An 18,558-nucleotide genomic window follows, 5' to 3' on the forward strand; every position below is an offset into this window, starting at 1 on the left:
CCTGCCTTGGCCTCCCAAAGTGCTGGGATTACAGGCATAAGCCACCATGCACTGCCCCTGGCATTTATATTCTTATGTTATTAGAGGATATAGGGTCTAAGCTTTTTTCCTGGTCTTATATCCAAATTTCATATGGTGTTACTTTCCTCCAAAGGAACCGCTCAGAAAAAGAAGTTCGAGCAGCAGCACTTGTATTACAAACAATCTGGGGATATAAGGAACTGCGGAAGCCACTGGAGAAAGAAGGATGGAAGAAATCAGACTTTCAGGTATAGTGACTTTTGAGACCAAGACTTTTACTTTTTTTTTTTTTCTTGGTCCCAGGATAATGCTTCTGTTGTCTTTGGTTTCTTCCATTTCACCATCATGTTAAATCTATTTTTTTTTTTCTTTTTTGGAGACAGAGTCTCACTCAGTCGCCCAGGCTGGAGTGAAGTGGTGCAGTCTTGGCTCACTGCAACCTCCACCTCCCGGGTTCAAGTGATTCTTGTGCATCAGCCTCCCCAGTAGCTGGGACTACAGTTGCACACCACCATGCCCAGATGATTTTTTGTATTTTTAGTAGAGATGAAGTTTCACCATGTTGGCCAGGCTAATCTTGAACTCTGAGCTTAGGCAATCCGCCTGCCTCGGCCTCCCAAAGTGCTAGGATTACAGGCGTGAGCCATCGCACCCGGACTCATGTTAAATCTATTTTTGACCTATATTTCTTAATTAGGAATTATTTGGCCAGGCGTGTTGGCTCAAACCTGTATTTGAACACTTTGGGAGGCTGAGGCAGGTGGATTGCTTGAGCCTAGGAGTGTGAGACCAGGCTGGGCAACGTGGTGAAACCCATCTCTACCAAAAATAGAAATAAAAGAAGTAGCCAGTTGTGTCATTTGCCAGTAGTCCCAGCAACTCAGGAGGCTGAGGTGGGAGGATCGCTTGAGCCCAAGAGGTGGAGGTTGCAGTGAGCCGAAATCACACTGCTGCACTCCAGCCTGGGCAACATAGCTAAACCCTGTCTCAAAAAAAAAAAAAAAGAAAAACATTTGGTTTACTCCTCAAAAGGATGATGTGTCTACAATTCATTTGTTGCCGACACAGCTCAGGCATCCCTCTATGTCATAACATACTTTAGGTGCAGGTGATAATGAAGGATGACAGCCTTTTTGACTTTTGCCCAAATCTACCATAGCCCTTTGAGGGAATTTTTACTATTCTCTGAAACTGTATTTTCTTCTGATAGTATCAACATTTGGATCCTTTGTAATCTCCTGTTCTGGAACACAAATAGAAGCCATAATATCCTAGTTTGTTTCACTATCTAGGTTATTTATTCAACTCTTATGAGTTGCTTTTTCGTAATTCTATTTGGGAATAGGAACCTAGAGGTTTATGCCCATTAGAGCATAAGATATGGGTGAATTCAGTATTCTGTGATACTATTGCATTTGTGTTTGCCTCTAGGTGAATCTAAACAATGCTTCCCGAAGCCAGAGCAGTCATTCATACGATGATAGTACTCTCCCTCTCATTGACCGGAACCAAAAATCAGGTGCAGTATCCAGAAGGCACACCCTCTCCTTTTAGCCACTCTTGCTGTTCTAGGTGGCTTACTAACAAATAGGATATATATTATTTCTGAATTAGGTAGTCTTTTGGGGGAGGGGAATAATTCTCCACTCCAGGATCCTAATGCAGAAAAGGGTAGGTCTAAGCATTAAAAATTAAAACAAAACAGGTAATTAGCCTGAGTGTGATTCCCTTATCATTGCTTGTGAACTTAAAACACTGGAAAGTGAACTCTAGTCTGTTTTCTCGATTTTTTCTCCTTTTAAATTTCCATTTAATACCGAATATTATAATAGTTACTATTTTAAAATTACAAAATATAAACAATCAGAAAAATAACAAAAAATCACTTGTTTCTGTTATCCAGAGAAAACCACTTGTATCTTTTTAAACATTTTTACCATGTGAGCAAACACATTTTTCCTCTGAGATGAATTATATATTTTGTTTTGTGATTTTTTTCTTTTTCACATGAAGTGTATATTGTGACCATTATTATCTTAATCACACTTGGCTTTTTCCTTGATTATTGGTTCTTAAAGTGTGGTCTGAGAGTCCCAAGACTGTTACCATTTGTACTTACGGCACAGAAAGCAGTGATGCTTCTGGTGACTTAGCAGTGACATAAAGCTGAATGAGTCATTGTAGTCTTCATTGCCACTCACATAGGTAAAAGCAGAGAGCCATTTTCACTTAATTGGAGAAGAAAAAAAATCAGGCCAGGTGTGGTAGCTCATGCCTGTAATCCTAGCACTTTGGGAGACTGAGGAGGGCGGATCACCTGAGGTCAGAAGTTTAAGATCAGCCTGGCCAACACGGTGAAACCCCATCTCTACTAAAAATACAAAAATTAGCTGGGTCTGGTGGCGGACCCCTATAATCCCAGCTACTCAGGAGGCTGAGGCAGGAGAATCACTTGAACCCAGGAGGCAGAGGTTGCAGTGAGCCAAGATCGCACCATTGCACTCCAGCCAGGGCGATAGAGTAGAGACTCCATCTCATAAGAAAATAAAAATCACTTTTATTATTTTTCTACCCTTGAGTATACATCTTTTTAATATTCTGTACTGATGAAATAGCATATTAAAGCATGATGGTTGTCTTAAGGAAATGTACTTATGTTATTGTTTCAGTTACTAGTTAGACTAGCCACTTTTTAATTGTTTGTTTATTTATTTATTTTGAGATGGGGTCTCCCTATGTTATCCAGGCTGGTCCTAAACTCCTGGTGTCAAGTGATCCTCCTGCCTTGGCCAAGTGTTGGGATTACATCCTGTACCCAGTCACACTAGCCACTTTGTTTAATGGAACACCATTTTTACTTGGAAAAAAATGTCTGGTAGACAAAGGGATTATTCAGATGTGCGCATTTGGCAGACATTTCCTCAAAAAATGAATGCGATAAGCTTGTTGCTTTGAGGAAAAGAACACAGTGTTTGCTGCCTGAGCTTTCAAGTGGAAATTGTAGTTTTGAAAAACTTTTATTTGCTACTGTGAGCCTGGTAACTTCCCAATACTGAAAAGACTTTTCTAGGCTGAGTACAGTGTCTCATGCTTATAATTTAAGTACTTTGGGAGACTGAGGCAGGAGGATCATTTGAGCCCAGGAGTTTGAGACCAGCCTGAGCAACGTAATGAGACCATGTCTGTACAAAAAAATTAGCCAGGCATGGTGGCACATTCCTGTAGTCCCAGTTACTTGGGAGGCTGAGGCAGGGGGATCACTTGAGCCCAGGTGGTCAAGGCTGCAGTGAGCCGTGATTGTGCCACTGCATTCCAGCCTGGGCAACAGAGCAAGACCCTGTCTCAAAAAATACATGAATAAAATAAAAAAAGACTTGTCTAATGAAATAAACAGTGATATTAGCAAATGTGATTTCAAAATATTGTATAATGCTATGTGTTAGCATTTTGAACATCTGGATAACTTGAAGCAGTATTTTGCAAGTGACAAATGCATATGTCAAAATCGCACATAGGTAATTGATCCATTAGAAGTGCAAGACGGACCGATGGATTTTAAACAGTATGAAGAGATTGTTAGTTATAGATTCCACATTACTATCAACCTTTAAGAAACTACTATTAATTAATATACTATTAAAGAATAATAACCACAATTATCTGAAAAGACTTAAAATCATCCTCTCTTTTCCAACTTTTTATCTGTGTGAGGCTGGATTTTCTTGATATACGTTAACTATAATAACATACCACAACAGATTCAATGCAGAAGCAGATATGAGAATCTAAGCTAAACTTCAAAGAGATGTGCAAAAATGTAAAGGATTTTATTAAATATTGTTTATGGTAACATGTAATAAGTTTACTTAAGTGAAATAGATACTTTAAACTTCTCAATACGGTAACAGTTAATACCTATAACTCACACCAATGAAGGTTCTTTAGATTCTCATAATTCTTAATACTATAAAAGGAACTTGAGACCAAATAATTTGAAAACTGCTAGTTTAGATGGAATTGTTTTTTGATTTAAGAGTCTGTAAGGGCCAGGTGTGATGGCTCACACCTGTAATCCCAGTACTTTGGGAGACTGAGGTGCAAGGATCGCTTGACCCCAGGAGTTTGAGACCAGCCTGAGCAATGCAGTGAGACCTCATCTCTACAAAAAACTTAAAAATTATCCAGGCGTTGTGGTGCACATAGTTGGTGCTAAGCAGAAGTGTGAATGAAGGGAAGAAAGGAGGACCAGAGAGCAATTTTCATGATGTGTACATATTTTGAAGAATTGTTTTTGACATGGATAACTTTCTGACTTCATACAGATAAGAAGCCTGATCGGGAAGAAATTCAGATGAGCAATATGGGATCAAACACAAAATCGCTAGGTATGTGATTAATTCCTGCCTAAGGATGTGGAGTAATATTTCACTGGGCTAAGGAGAGCTGTCTAGCTCTACAGTTTTTTTTCTAACACCCTTAACCATTTACTATCCTGGGAGAGCATTGGCTGATCATTTCCATTTTGAAGTATGTAAGGAAATTTAATAAAATCTGATCTGTCGGCCGGGTGCGGTGGCTCAAGCCTGTAATCCCAGCACTTTGGGAGGCCGAGGCGGGCGGATCACAAGGTCAGGAGATCGAGACCATCCTGGCTAACACGGCGAAACCCCGTCTCTACTATAAAAATACAAAAAACTAGCCGGGCGAGGTGGCGGGCGCCTGTAGTCCCAGCTACTCGGGAGGCTGAGGCAGGAGAATGGTGTGAACCTGGGAGGCGGAGGTTGCAGTGAGCTGAGATCTGGCCACTGCACTCCAGCTTGGGCGACAGAGCGAGACTCTGTCTCAAAAAAAAAAAAAAATCTGATCTGTCTACTTTTTTCACATTCCTACATGCTCAAAGGTTTTCAGAAATCTTTCTATGCCTCTCCCATTACTACACATTCAAGTTTGTGTCCCTAAACTTATAGCCCATTATATTCCTACCCCAGTCTCCTTCTCCGGAGTGAGTGGATACATTCTGTTTCTGCCTAACTATTCTGCTTGCTATTCTGTCTTTTCACTCTGTAGCTTGATTCTGCTCATGTAATACCTCTTACTGGTATGTCCTTCCCTTTTGCTTTTCCAAATTCTCTTTGTCTCCAAAGGTTTAACTCAAGTCCTGTTCTCCCTTGTCAGGTCCTTTCTAACGATTGCAGCATATTTCACTCGCTCTTCTTTTAATTCCAATACCATTTTCAGACAGACTTCTTGTTTAGCTTTATTATGTCATATTCTGGGTATTTTATACATATTGTCTTCCATCTTAGATTCAAGATTCAAGTTCTGTTTTTGAGATAGAGTCTCACTTTTTCACTCCCAGCTGGACTGCAGTGGTGTGAGTCTCATATTTCAGCCTCCTGAGTAGCTGGGACTACAGGTGTACACCATCACACCTGACTAATTTTTGTATTTTTAGTAGAGATGGGGTTTCGCCATGTTGGCCAGGCTGATCTTGAACTTCTGGCCTTAAGTGATCCGCCCGTCTCAGCCTCCCAAAGTGCTAGGATTACAGGCATGAGCCACCACGGTCAGCCAGATTCAAGTTCTTTAAGTTGGGACCGTCAGACTTCAATGCCTTTCTGGAGCATTTGGCAAGCTCAGTTCCCAACAGTGGTGCCTAATTACACTTATCTGCTTGATATATATTGTACAGTAGAGGGGAATGTCATATTTCTGCATACATTTTTTTTTTTAACCAGATAACAACTATTCCACACCAAATGAGAGAGGAGACCACAATAGAACACTGGATCGATCGGGGGATCTAGGCGACATGGAGCCATTGAAGGGAACAACACCCTTGATGGTAAATTCTTTTTATATACTGCTATCCGTCTAAGGCTAGTTCTATTTTGAATCCTACGTGTTTTGTGAAATACAAAAAAAAGTATAGAGAAAGATCGCATCCTTTTCTGGTAGGGGTTTTTAGGAAAAAGTAAGGGTTTTGACTCATGTTGGGATTTCGTGGGCCATTATTGTGCAGTGGTCAAAATGGGGGAAGCATGTCTGTAAAAGTGTTACTGATATGACTAACACTAACTGATCTATTTTCAAACATTACCTTTTTCCTCTTCCTCCCTGTTTATGAATGTTTTGCCCTTCTCTTACTATTGTATCTTGTTTTGTTTGAGTTTACAAATTTTCAGAGTTTCCCTAGGTCTGGCACACACATGAGGTTCCTGTCTCTACTCATACTAACAAATTGCATGTGTTCACAGCAGGACGAGGGGCAGGAATCTCTGGAGGAAGAGTTGGATGTGTTGGTTTTGGATGATGAGGGGGGCCAAGTGTCTTACCCCTCCATGGTATGTCCTTCAGTCACCCCCAAGATTATCCTTGAGGAAGGAGGCTCCTGTGTGCCAGCAATTTGTCAATCACGCTGATTTGATCAGGCCAGAGGCTAACTCGTCTCAGCCACATGGGGCTCGAGGGGTTCTGCTTTTGTGATTATTACCTCTTAAGAGTCTGGGACATGCAGCTGGTAATCTCATTCTCCATTATGTGCTGCTTTCCTTTCTCCAGACTTGCTCAGCTTTTTTTGAGGGGGGGGGGTCTCCTTAATCCCAACCCCGTTAACATCCTCTCTTTTTCTTTTTTCTCCACAGCAGAAGATTTAGCACCACTGTCTCCATTCCATCTGGGCTTATATGTACTTTTATTTTTTGGTGGTGAAATTGACTGATGATTTTCCTTTTTCTTCGCTGGACTATTGTGCCAACTGCCAGGCTGCCTCCTGCCCTTACATCCCTAAGTGGCTGCCTTCTTTCCATCAACTCCCAACTTCTTCCGGTGAAGTTCAATTGTCTCAATGCTTCCCCCTCGCCCATTCCCTCCATTTTCTCCCAAGAAGCCTGACTCAGTTATTTGCATATTTTGAGAAACTGCTGCAGATTAGTTCTTTTTGCCAGTTCTCCTTGGAACTCTTGGCCTTTTGTGGAGGGAGGGATGGAGAGAATAGCAATCTTCACTGGAAGCCGTGGGAAGAATTGGAAGTTACATGCTGTATATGCAATGTCTAGCAGTCTGATAAACTGATGATTCTTAATCAAGATTTTTTTCCTGGTGGGGAAGGGACTTTTATTTTCTTTTAGAGAGGGGAAAGTGTGAACTCTTCCCTTATTCCTAATGGCTATTTTTGAAGCAAAGAAGGCCGGAAACATTGGCACATGCCACCTGGCAAAGGACCCTTGAGTAAGTGAAGGTCTCCTAGAACTGGGATTAAGAAACCTTGCTCTCCTCATCTCCAAGGCAGGGACCATCAAGAACCTACAGACTCCATCTCTTCTGCAAGCCTCATGCCAACCCTGGGCTATTGCTGCTGCCCCTTAAACAGAGGCTGTCCTTAACCCACTTCTCCCGCCCTGTGATATGTCTGCTGAGTTGGCCTGGCCATTTTCAAGGGGCTATAGAAAGGGGAGAATGTCAAGGAAGACTTTCGGTTGAGAAGGAGCAGAAAGATGTGTTTTTGGGAAGAAGAAGACCTCTAGGAGGAGCTAGTAGGAATGTACATGAAACGATTAGTCTGAAACTGGCTTCCCCACTCCCCTGTTTCTCCTTTTCCTATCCTTACAGGCCTGTCCCTTGCCTCTGCCCTGGATTGGCTGGCAAACTAAAGGACTTGATGTACATAACTCCTGTCCCTTCTACCCTCACAAGGTGGGGATTGCCCCTGGCTTTGCCTCTTCTTTGTGCCTTTGGCCTGGGGTGCATCTCCTCCCGCCCTTCCATGTGCCTTTCTTTGCCTCTGCAGTCTCATTTCTCATAATTTTGCAAATTATATTTTGTTGCTTTCTTACCTACTATTGGCCCTAAATAGCAGAAAGAAGAGAAGTGACCTAGAGAACCTCAGATTCTTCACTGAGGATTGGTATAGCCATGATTTCAGTCATAGCAAGCTTTTGCTCAACAGCATATGGGTGGGATTTTGCCAAAATTCTCTTCTGATGAATCTCAAAGTAAGGTTGGTAAGGGAAGTGAGTGGTGTGACTCTTACTCCTTAGGTGCCCAGAATTTACCATCATCTCTGAAGGAGTTACAGGGAAGTGGTCTCCCCAATTGTCCCCTCCCTCCAGTATTGCCTCCTCTCACTTTAGCATATATTAATTAGCAGGTTGGGCTAGAGAAATCAGCTGCTATGCGGGTTGATTATTATTATTATTTTTAATCCTTTTCCTTATTTGCCTTCTACTCCCCTTAATCTAATCTAAAAGCTCTGTTCCATGCAACTGGAGTTCTTTATCCCTCTCTTCCCCTTCCCTTATATATTGAGGCTATGGGGTAGGAGAAAAGTGCACAACCCACCACCCCCTTTACTCGTGCATTAAAATTTCTCATTTACCCTTTCCCCCCTTTCCATTTCTTCCCACTTTCATCTACCTTTTCTGGCAAAAAGGAGCCTTTTGCTCTCTGTGACTCCTAAGAGCATACTGCACAGGGGAAATTGCCCCATCCAGACCTGGCTCCACTCTTGATTTCTTTTGTCCTCTTCTGCTCTTTTCCTGGTGCTCTTTTTTCTCGGTGGGGTGTGGGTAATAGAACAGCCATGGGCTTTTGGGGACCTTTAACTTTTTTTTCCCTCTTTTGTTTATAAAAACACTAAACATTCAATTCCAGAGAACCAAAAATCCCACCTTCCCACCGAACACTACTAAGGGGCCTGTGTTCTGCTCCATACCTTTTCTCTTTTCTTTCTGTCTTGTTAATGCTTTTAAAAACAAATGAGTTTTTTATATAAATAAAGTTTTTAAAGTGTGTATGTGGGGGGTCTGTGTCATTTCTTCACTTCAAGCTGTTATTTCTTCCCTGCTTTTCATCTTTGTTACTTCCTTATGTATCAGTGTCCTTTCCAGAGCAACCAGAAGGAGGTTATACCAGGATTTATTTTGAGCTCAGCCCCAAGTCTTATTAAGCAACATTCTTGTTAACTGTATGTGAAACATTTTTTTCTTCTGAAGATTCTTAAAAATTGAATGTGGCTGAAGTAGAACATGGGAGCTTATTGCTAACTTAAGAGATAGGAAACTGAAGCATAAAGAATTAGTGACTGACTTTAATTCCTGGGATTCTTTTGCAACATTTGACAAAACTAACATTGAATAAGGTCCACTGTAATACGTAGCCCTCTTAAATATAACACTTAGGACTAGAAGATGAGAAACTACCAATCCCAACTACCTAATAGGAAAATGTAGGCTCAAAAGGCCCATGTATATAAGTACTGACCACGGGGCCATCATGTTGCCTCTCAGGCTATATGCAGTCCTTTAGTCAGAAGTCAGTAGACAGGCCTATTTATTAATATTTTACAGACCATATTACCTGGATTACTAGGAACTGTCTTTGCTGCAGAGACCAAGGGTTAAGATCTATGGGAAGAGACTTATTTTTCTGAGGTCTTTATGTCCTGTCATATAATTAAAGACTAAAGAGAATTTATGTGAAATGCTTTCTGTATGCCCAAATCTTTAGATTAAAATTATATAGCTGCTCCTGATGATGGTCCTGTCTTGTTTTATTGAACTAGGACTTGGGTATGAAAACTTTCATGGGCTAGTGAGACCAGGAAATCTACCTTTTAAAGCTTGATTTGTGTCTAATAATTGTAGTGTTAGACTAGAGGATGAAGTACAAAGCCAAAAAGCTATTTAGAGTTTACTTTCCAAAGAGTTCTGATAGCCCTGCTTGAGGTGATTTTTATCTAGATAGAAAAACCTGGCTACTTGGTCAGCAACACTTTATTTCCCTGTTATGTTCTTATTCACTGCATTGAGCTAGATATACAAACCCTACTCTTCTCTCTTCCTCTTGGATTGGTCCATTTGTTTTATCTCACTCAATAAATATTTGCCACGCATCTCCTATATGGTAAGCGTTGTGTCAAGGTTAGGTTTAGAGAGAGAAACAGATGGATCTTTTCTCATAGATTGCAATCCATGAGAATCGTCTATAGCTAGGATCTATGATCAGATGAGATCGTTTGCTTTCAGGGTGGTATGGCCGTAGACAAGATCTATGATCTTAAAAACACTTCTCTCTGTGCCGTATCTAAATACAGTGAGATGTTACACAGAATGTTGTGTAAAGGCCCTATCTCACAAGTTTCTTGATACTGATGTACTTTGTGACAGAGGTCAAAGCGGGGACTTCACTTGGCCACTTTTTTTTTTTTTTAGGTCAAAGCTGGGACTTCACTTGGCCACTTTTTTTTTTTTTTAAAGACAGAATCTTGCTCTGTCACCCAGGCTGGAGTGCAGTGGTGCAGTCTCGGCTCACTGCAACCTCGGCCTCCTGGGTTCAAGCGATTCTCCTGCCTCAGCCTCCCGAGTACCTAGGATTACAGGTGCGTACCACCACACCTGGCTAATTTTGTATTTTTAGTAGAGGCAGGATTTCACCATGTTGGCCAGGCTGGTCTCAAACTCCTGACCTCAAGTGATCTACCTGTCTTGGCCTCCCAAAGTGCTGGCATTACAGGCATGAGCCACTGCGCATGGCCAGCCACTTGTTTTTCTTGCTGAACTAATATTCTTTGCTACAAACTGGAAACACCTCACCCAGGAAGAACTAAGGACCAGTCTTTCCATATCATTTTTTCTCATTTTGTCTATTTTTATTTCTGAAGCAAAGGTTCTTAATATTTTCATGGATGGAATTGACTAGACCTAGCCCTATAGACCTGAGCAACTTACATAAGAATTCCCTGTATGCTTGTTGAAAATGCAGAGTCCCATGTTCCATTTCCAAAAATCGATTCAGTAGGTGGGATTCAGGAATCTAAAATCATGGTAGGTCATCCAGGTTATCCTCTTTTTTGGGGTGGGGGGGGCTGGAATTTCGCTCTTGTCACCCAGGCTGGAGTGCAATGGCGCGATCCAGCTTGGTGCAACCTCTGCCTCCCAGGTTAAAGTAATTCTCCTACCTCGGCCTCTTGATTAGCTGGGACTACAGGTGCCCACCACCACGCCCAGCTAATATTTGTATTTTTAGTAGAGACGGGGTTTCACCATGTTGGCTAGGCTGGTCTTGAACTCCTGACCTCCAGTGATCCACCCACTTTGGCCTCTCAAAGTGCTGGGATTACAGGCGTGAGCCACCACGCCTGGCCCATCCAGGTTATTCTGATGTGTGTGGTCAGTTAACTGTGACTTAAGGGACTGATCTAGTGACTTGCTTAAGGTTACAGCCTCAAAGTGGAACCCAGGATTGCTGGCTTCAACCCCACTGACGGTAATACTAGTATGGTGAATGTAGACAATATGATGTGGTGATCACCATTTTAAGAGAGCATTCATAGAGGAAATTTTATGTCAAAGGAATGTATTACTTTGAATAGAGTTTGAGATAATGGTGATAGGTTGGTGTGTGGTATCTGGGTAGGAGAAGATCCTCATCCTGAAAATCGTATGTAGGTAATGCTCAGGTTGCTGAGGCAGGAAGCTAGCCCTTAATACGGGGTCCTCTAGGTCACAGAGAATCCCCTGGAATTGCCGACTTTGACTTGTGTTACTTATAACTACAAAGGGTACCTCAACTGGGGAACAAGTAGCCCCATTGGCTAAAGCCAAGGAGACCACATCTGGAAACTTAAACCACTCTGGTAGCTTCCAGAGAGAGCTACCTCAGGAAAGCTCAAAAAAGAAACAAGATAATTGCTAGGAACAATTTTTTTTTCACACAGCTTTAAGACTGTTCTGTTTCCTGTGTCACTTAAAGCATTAGTTCAACTGATCCGTCCAGGATTTAGAGACAGACATGGATGAAGAGAAAGTTGGAGGAGGTAAGATAGATTGATTGGTCTGATCATTTTAACCTGACATATTTTTATGCTTTTATGCAGTGTAAAATGACCATGGATAGCTATCCATGAATGGACGAAGATCTTTACACTTGTTATAATTGTAGGAGCTATAAGCGTGTGGCAACTAGCTTTAAAAATTTTTTTTTACCTGAGAAAATGTACTATACTTATCTCCATAAACTTACCTTTATTGTTGAAAAAGGACAGGTTATTCCATTTTTATTGAGGACACAAAAGTATTACTACCCTGCTGTCTTTTCCCCCAGTATCTCTAGTGCTAATAGACAGTGCCATAAGACATTTGTGCCTGAGGAAAAAAAAATATGAGAGATCCATGGTGATGTTCCAGTCAGTTACCCACTTTTGTCTTCACCTCAATTCTTTTTTTTTTTTTTTTTTTTTTTTTGAGGTGAAGTTTCACTCGTTGCCCAGGCTGGAGTGCCGTGGCGCGATCTCGGCTCACTGCAACCTCCACCTCCCAGGTTCAAGTGATTCTTCTGCCTTACCTCTGCAGTAGCTGGGATTACAGGCATGTGTCACCATGCCCAGCTAATTTTGTATTTGTGGTAGAGACGGGGTTTCCCCTTGTTGGTCAGGTTGGTCTCAAACTCCCGATCTCAGGTGGTCTGCTTGCCTCAGCCTCCCAAAGTGCAGTGATACAGGTGTGAGCCACCATGCCTAGCTCACCTCAATTCTTTTTTTCCTTCCATCTTAAAGGCAGGCTTAGCTTTGGTCTTAAACAGTTCACGCTGTTGGCAGAATCGGGGCAGGGGGAGTGCGTTGGTGTGCATATTTGGAACTAATTCAGGGCTCTGTTTTTGGCAGTATGCTGGATTAGATATTCTGAAAAGTCCTTTCAGCTGAAGCAACCAAGATACTGGGTAAATATATTTATAAAAAATACTTTTAAACATGTTGCTGAGCAGGCACGAAAGTAAGGAGCCTACAGCTCTTCAAAATGAAGCAAAAGTTGGAATCCTAGGAAGTAACTGCTAAAGCCAGCTTTTCCTCATAATTTTTGCCAAATTCAGCAGACCATAACCTTCTATTTTAGTGATTACACAAAGTATAGGCAACAGGAAATGAGAAATCTAGTAGGTTCCCTTGTAAAGCTGGACACCCTCAGTGTAAAGGTGAACAAGAAATAAACACTCCATAGAAGGGCACAGCAAGGAACTCATTTGTCTCAACCTTAGTGCCACATGGAAGGTATAGAGTATCTGCCCTGACAATTCATAACCACAAATGGCCTTCTATGGGCTTTCAGTCCAAACTTAGGCTACCTGTGTGGTCCAAAAATCTTAACTGGGAAATTTAAAGTGATTTATGGAATTTAAAGTTGTTTATGCTTCCAGGTGATTTCCAGAAGCAAATGCAATTCCTCTAAGGCCCCAGAACAATTCCCATAGATACACTTTCAAGGCAAATGAGTGCTCTTGCCCAAAAATTGTAAACTGAACAAAGAAGTAAGGCACAGTGAGTGAAAATGGAGACAGACACAGAAGCTGATCTTTTAAATACTTCAGATGTTGGCATTGTTGCATAGATTGTAATGAAATAATGATTAATGAACTTTTTGAATTAGTGGAAAAAAAGGCTTTTTGAATTAGTGAAAAATACAAATTTGAGGTAATAAGTTAATGGATGGATTAAATAGATTAGACAAATAGAAGGAGGATTTGTGAACTGGAAGATAAGAAATTATACAGAATGTACTCCAGATAAAGACAGAATGGAAAATAGGCAAGAGGTTGAGATGACAATGGAATAAGATCTAATATACGTTATTTGGAACATCAGGAGATAGGAGGAGGCAATATTCAAAGAGAAATTTGTTAGGGTTTGATGAAAGGCACCAAACCTCAGACTTAGGGAGCCCAGTGAATCTCAAGCAAGATAAACCAACTTATCTAGTACATCAGGGTGAGATGCAGAAAACCAAAGAAAAGATTTTGGGCATCTAGAGAGAAAATACAGACTACCTGTAGAAAACCAGCCAGATGGTGACTTCTGTGTCAACAATGAAAGCCAGGAAACAGTGAAATTTATCTTCATCATGTTAAGAAAAAAAGGAACTTATTATGGAAGCTTACCCCCAGTGACACTTTTTTTTTAAAAGAGCTAATAAAAACATTTTCAGACAAAAGCAGAGTTTCCACTCATAAAAGGATGTCCTTGAGGTGGAAGGAAAATGATCTCAGATGGAGAATCAGATGCAAGAAGGAACACTGAACAAGATTGCTAAAGCCTTCACTGTAAGAGGAATGTGTAATTTATGGGAGAGAAATACAGACTAGAATTAAAATGCAGGACAACAAGAGCATGTAAAGTTGAGGGAGCAATTACAACACTAATTTTCAGGTTCTTCAGGAGGAAAGTAAAGATACTGATAAGACTTGAAAAACTAAATAGATTGGTACAGAAGTAATTGCATTGAAATGGCAAAAATTGCAATGACTTTTGCACCAACCTAATACATATTAGCTGGAATAACCACTAAAGAATGAACATAGGACATATAACCTCCAAACAAATAGAGAAGAAAGCAAAAGGAGTGTGGGCAAGGTTAGTACTGGTGCTGCATCTGATGGAACAAGCTGAGCCTGCAGGGCAGTGGTGGTAGGTGGTGGTGAAGCACCCACCTGCATATCACAGCACTGGGGCATAGCATGTGGCAAGTGAAGTAGATGTGTGCAGCAAAGAGCAGAGTGAAGAACAAGAATAGGGACAAGGGAAATAGCTCCAAGACAATTTCTATAAAAGCAAAGTTAAAAATTGGCTGCTATGTGAGTTGGTCAGCCTGGCTTAAAGACAGAGTCAGTACAAAAGCTTGCATACCTTGCTGATGAAATTGCAAAGTCTTATTTGTCTGAGTAGCCTCCCCATATCCTAAAAGGGTTTGACCCAGAGTAGGGCTAGACTAAAGCTGGAGGCTACCCTTTGACATGAAGATGTATCATTTTTAGGTACCACTGGCTTTAGAGTAGGAGAGGTCATGGGGAAGCATTAGGCTATTCAAGCTCATCTCTGGATCATCATTTCCTGGGCACTAAGAAGGGCTTACTCGGGGACATTGATTCAATTTTGAATTGGTGGTACATTACAATGTCACACATTTGCAACAGACATTTCTCTGTCCCTTATGGTACACTTAAAGCATGTCTATACTAGTGATACAAGCTTAGATTATATATGGGATCAAGATGTGCTATCTTCTGTCTTATTCAAATGCCTTTTGCTTTAATCTTTTTATTTCTTATTATTTTTTTGAGACAGAGTCTCACTCTGTCACCCAGGCTGGAGTGCAGTGGTGCGATCTCTGCTCACTGCAACCTCCACCTCCTGGGTTCAAGTGGTTCTCCTGCCTCAGCCTCCCGACTAGCTGGGATTACAGGTGCCCGCCACCACGCCTCCCTAATTTTTGTATTCTTTTAGTGGAGATGGGGTTTCACCATATTGGCCGGGCTGGTCTCAAACTCCTGACCTCAGGTGATCCGCTCATCTTGGCCTCCCAAAGTGCTGGAATTACAGGTGTGAGCCACCATGCCCGGCTTTTTCTTTCTTTTTATTGAGGTTAGTGACTCTGAAATCTAGCTCAGATTTTTGAGATGATTTCGAATGATCATTTATATTAAACTACTCAGCACGAAATTCAGGCTCTGGAACAAAATTGTTTGAGTTCAAGTCCTTGCTGTGCTACTTAGCTGTGTGACCTTGAGCAGATTTCTAAAGCGTTTGGTACCCTTCATCATGGGAATAATAATATCTACATATTATGAAGATATAATGAGATAATGAATGTAATTGGACTTAAAACAGTACCTGGCACATAGTGTATTATTACTATTGTATTTATCACCAGGTACTTTTACATATATATGCATATAGTTAGTTATGTGATTACTGAGTTATGTCCAACTACTTCAGGGATTCAAGAGGAACTCAAAATAACAAGCAAGTGGTATACATGTCCACACCCTAGATTAGGGAAAGATAGCCTTAGTCTTTCAGTGGGTACTTAGACCTCTTTTGTCCAGGCTCTGTTCTAGGTGCTTAAGTGTTAGGACCTTTAGGAATGATTCTTGCAAAAGTGAATGTTAAAGGTTTAGAGATTACTATATGGCATTCCCACGTGGAAGCATCTGTTTATTCTGGTAGTGCTTGTGACAGCCCATAGACTTTTCTTGAGAAAAGACTTCCTCACAAGATATCAAGGTTTTTCTGGGTGTCTGAAACCTCAAGAGATAAAGGAGTATTCTTTGGGCATGAGAACTCATGAGCGATATGAAGGGATTTAATTGAATGAAAGAATGAATAAAAAGCTATATACATTTATTGAGTACTTTGTTGTATGCTAGACCCTATACTGGTGATAGACATGTAGTGAGCACATGTCCTCAAGGAACATTTGGTAAATTACTCCAAGGGCAAAGGGTTTTAAGCAGTGAAGTCACTAGATCACTAGCTATAGAGAAGAGTGTGGAGAGGAAAAGACTGGATGATCAGAGGAAGCTGCAAGATTGTAGGCAAGGGATAATGGTGGCATAGACTAGGTTATAGTACAGAAAGAAAAGAATATTTCCAGTTCAGTAATGTAAATAGCTAATATTTAGTGTTGTGTAAAACTTTCTAAGTACTTTGAATATATTGACATTTAATCACACAAACCCTATACAGAGGAGAATGACCTGAACATATATAATAATAGCAAATATTTTGGGGCTAAACTTCGTGCTAGGCTTCACATGCATTCTTTTTTTTTTTTTTTTTTTTTGAGACGGAGCCTTGCTCTGTCACCCAGGCTAGAGTGCAGTGACTGTGATCTTGGCTCACTGCAACCCCCACCTCCCAGATTCAAACAGTTCCTGCCTCAGCCTCCCAAGTATCTGGGATTACAGGCGTGTACCACCACATCTGCCTAATTTTTGTATTTGTAGTAGAAATGGGGTTTCACCATGTTGGCCAGGCTAGTCTCGAACTCCTGACCTCAGGTGATCTCTCCTCAGCCTCCCAAAGTGCTAGGATTACAGGCATGAGCCACCGCACCCAGCCATATGCATTATTCTTGTTTAATTACTGCAACTCTGTGATTCTCCCCATCTTACAGCAGTTAAGTAACTTGCCTTAGGCTACACTCAGTGACAAAGGTTAAACATTTTTTTGTTTTTGATCGGATTTGTTTGATTAGAAATGCTGTGGGTTTTTCTTTTTATTTTTTTCACTACTAACAGACTGCTTTAGAAGGTAGAGTTGGTGGAACATAGGATGAGGAGAAGAGTTGAGAATGAGTTCCTCCAGCCTGGGAAACATGGTGAAACCCTGTCTCTACTAAAAATACAAAAAATTAGCTGGGTGTGGTGGCACAGGGCTTCTGGTCCCAGTTACTCGGGAGGCTGAGGTGGGAGGATGGCTTAAGCCTGGGAGGCAGAGGTTACAGTGAGCCAAGATCATGCCACTGCACTCCAGCCTGGGTGAAAGAGTGAGACCCCATCTAAAAAAAACAAAACATAAAGAATGATTTTCTGATATGTGGGTGATATCAGCCACTGATTGAGACAGGAAACAGTGGCAAGTAGAAGGATATGTTGGAAAAGAAAAGTTGAGTTAGTGCCCGACCACAAAAATTTAATGAAATGTATGATGTACATATTCTGCAATTTTGTTTCTTTCCCATAAAGCATGTCATGGACATCTTTCTACCATAGTGCATATTAGTCTTCCTTGTTTTCCTCATGATTGCCTAGTTTACCATTGTAAGTCTATGCCATTTTAGACCTGGTATCTTCCTTCTTCTGGGCCACGTTTTTGTGGCCAACATGGAAGTCTTAGAGCCCACTTAGGAGACATTTTTCCCAGTATGGAACCTCAGTCCAGAGCCCATGGTCCTATGGTTAGGATGAGCAGACAGTGTGGCCGTTTTGCCCCCTCTCTGGACAATTCAGCCTTATCAACCTCCATCTCACTTCCCCAGAGGATTTGGAAATATGCTTCCTACTACGCTGTGCCCCTGGGCAGAGATGCTAAGTATCCTGTCCCCGCCTTCCTTCGGAACATAACACGAGGATTTTTGGCTTTTTAAACCTACGTTTTTTCTGAAGATAGGGATTGCTCTGCCTGCCATCCCAAAACCTACGGTCCTGACACTGTGTGAAATGAGTGCAGAGGAAGGAGGTGGAATGCAGTCGGCTTTGAGTCCTAGCCAGCCGTTTGAAGGCTACAGCCTGCTTCTAATTTGTTTCTGATGGAATTCCCAGGAAGGACCCTGGCTCAACCTGACTCTCATGTCTTCTCTGTAGTTTGGAGAAGTCAGGTCCAAAACTCTCCTTTCTGGGCCTCTCTGATGTCTGACTGTGGACGTTTGGTATCTCAGCTCTGACTTCAACTTTACTTCCTGTAGAGTGTCTTGAATTCTGGTAACTTGTATTCTAGTGATGGTACCTCATTGCCAGTTGCTTTGTAACCTGCATTCCGTAGTGTTGTTTACACGAAACTGACTTAAAAAGTGAAACCCTGATCCCATCAGTACTGTCACTCATCACTTAATGGCAAGGATATGTTCTAAGAAATGCATCGTTAGGCAATTTCATTGTTGTGGGAACATCATAGAGTGTCCTTATGCAAATCTAGATGGTACCATTTACTACACTCCTGGGCCATGTGGTATAGCCCATTACTCCTAGGCTACAAACCTGTACAGCATG

The 18,558-nt window shown here is 41.4% G+C and overlaps 1 protein-coding gene across 23 annotated transcripts in view; it reads left to right on the forward strand.

Annotated features, from left to right (window-relative positions):
* CTNND1 (catenin (cadherin-associated protein), delta 1) overlaps window positions 1-9,553 on the forward strand; it is a 98,249-nt gene extending 88,696 nt beyond the window's left edge. For 13 of the 23 annotated variants that reach the window (XM_011963437.1, XM_011963436.1, XM_011963438.1 and 10 more), the window contains 5 exons: window positions 155-269; window positions 1,453-1,540; window positions 4,344-4,406; window positions 5,760-5,866; window positions 6,666-9,553. In XM_011963437.1, coding sequence (XP_011818827.1) covers window positions 155-269; window positions 1,453-1,540; window positions 4,344-4,406; window positions 5,760-5,866; window positions 6,666-6,677 — 385 coding nt within the window. In that variant the 3' untranslated portion in view covers window positions 6,678-9,553. Of the gene's footprint in view, window positions 1-154; window positions 270-1,452; window positions 1,541-4,343; window positions 4,407-5,759; window positions 5,867-6,278; window positions 6,366-6,665 lie in introns of all 23 variants that reach the window. The other 10 variants (XM_011963431.1, XM_011963433.1, XM_011963434.1 and 7 more) reach the window with 2 other exon arrangements.
* Window positions 9,554-18,558: the final 9,005 nt, after the last annotated feature.

Source organism: Colobus angolensis, unplaced genomic scaffold (genome assembly GCF_000951035.1).
Source record: "Colobus angolensis palliatus isolate OR3802 unplaced genomic scaffold, Cang.pa_1.0 Scaffold61, whole genome shotgun sequence".
NCBI classification, from domain to species: Eukaryota; Metazoa; Chordata; class Mammalia; order Primates; family Cercopithecidae; genus Colobus; species Colobus angolensis.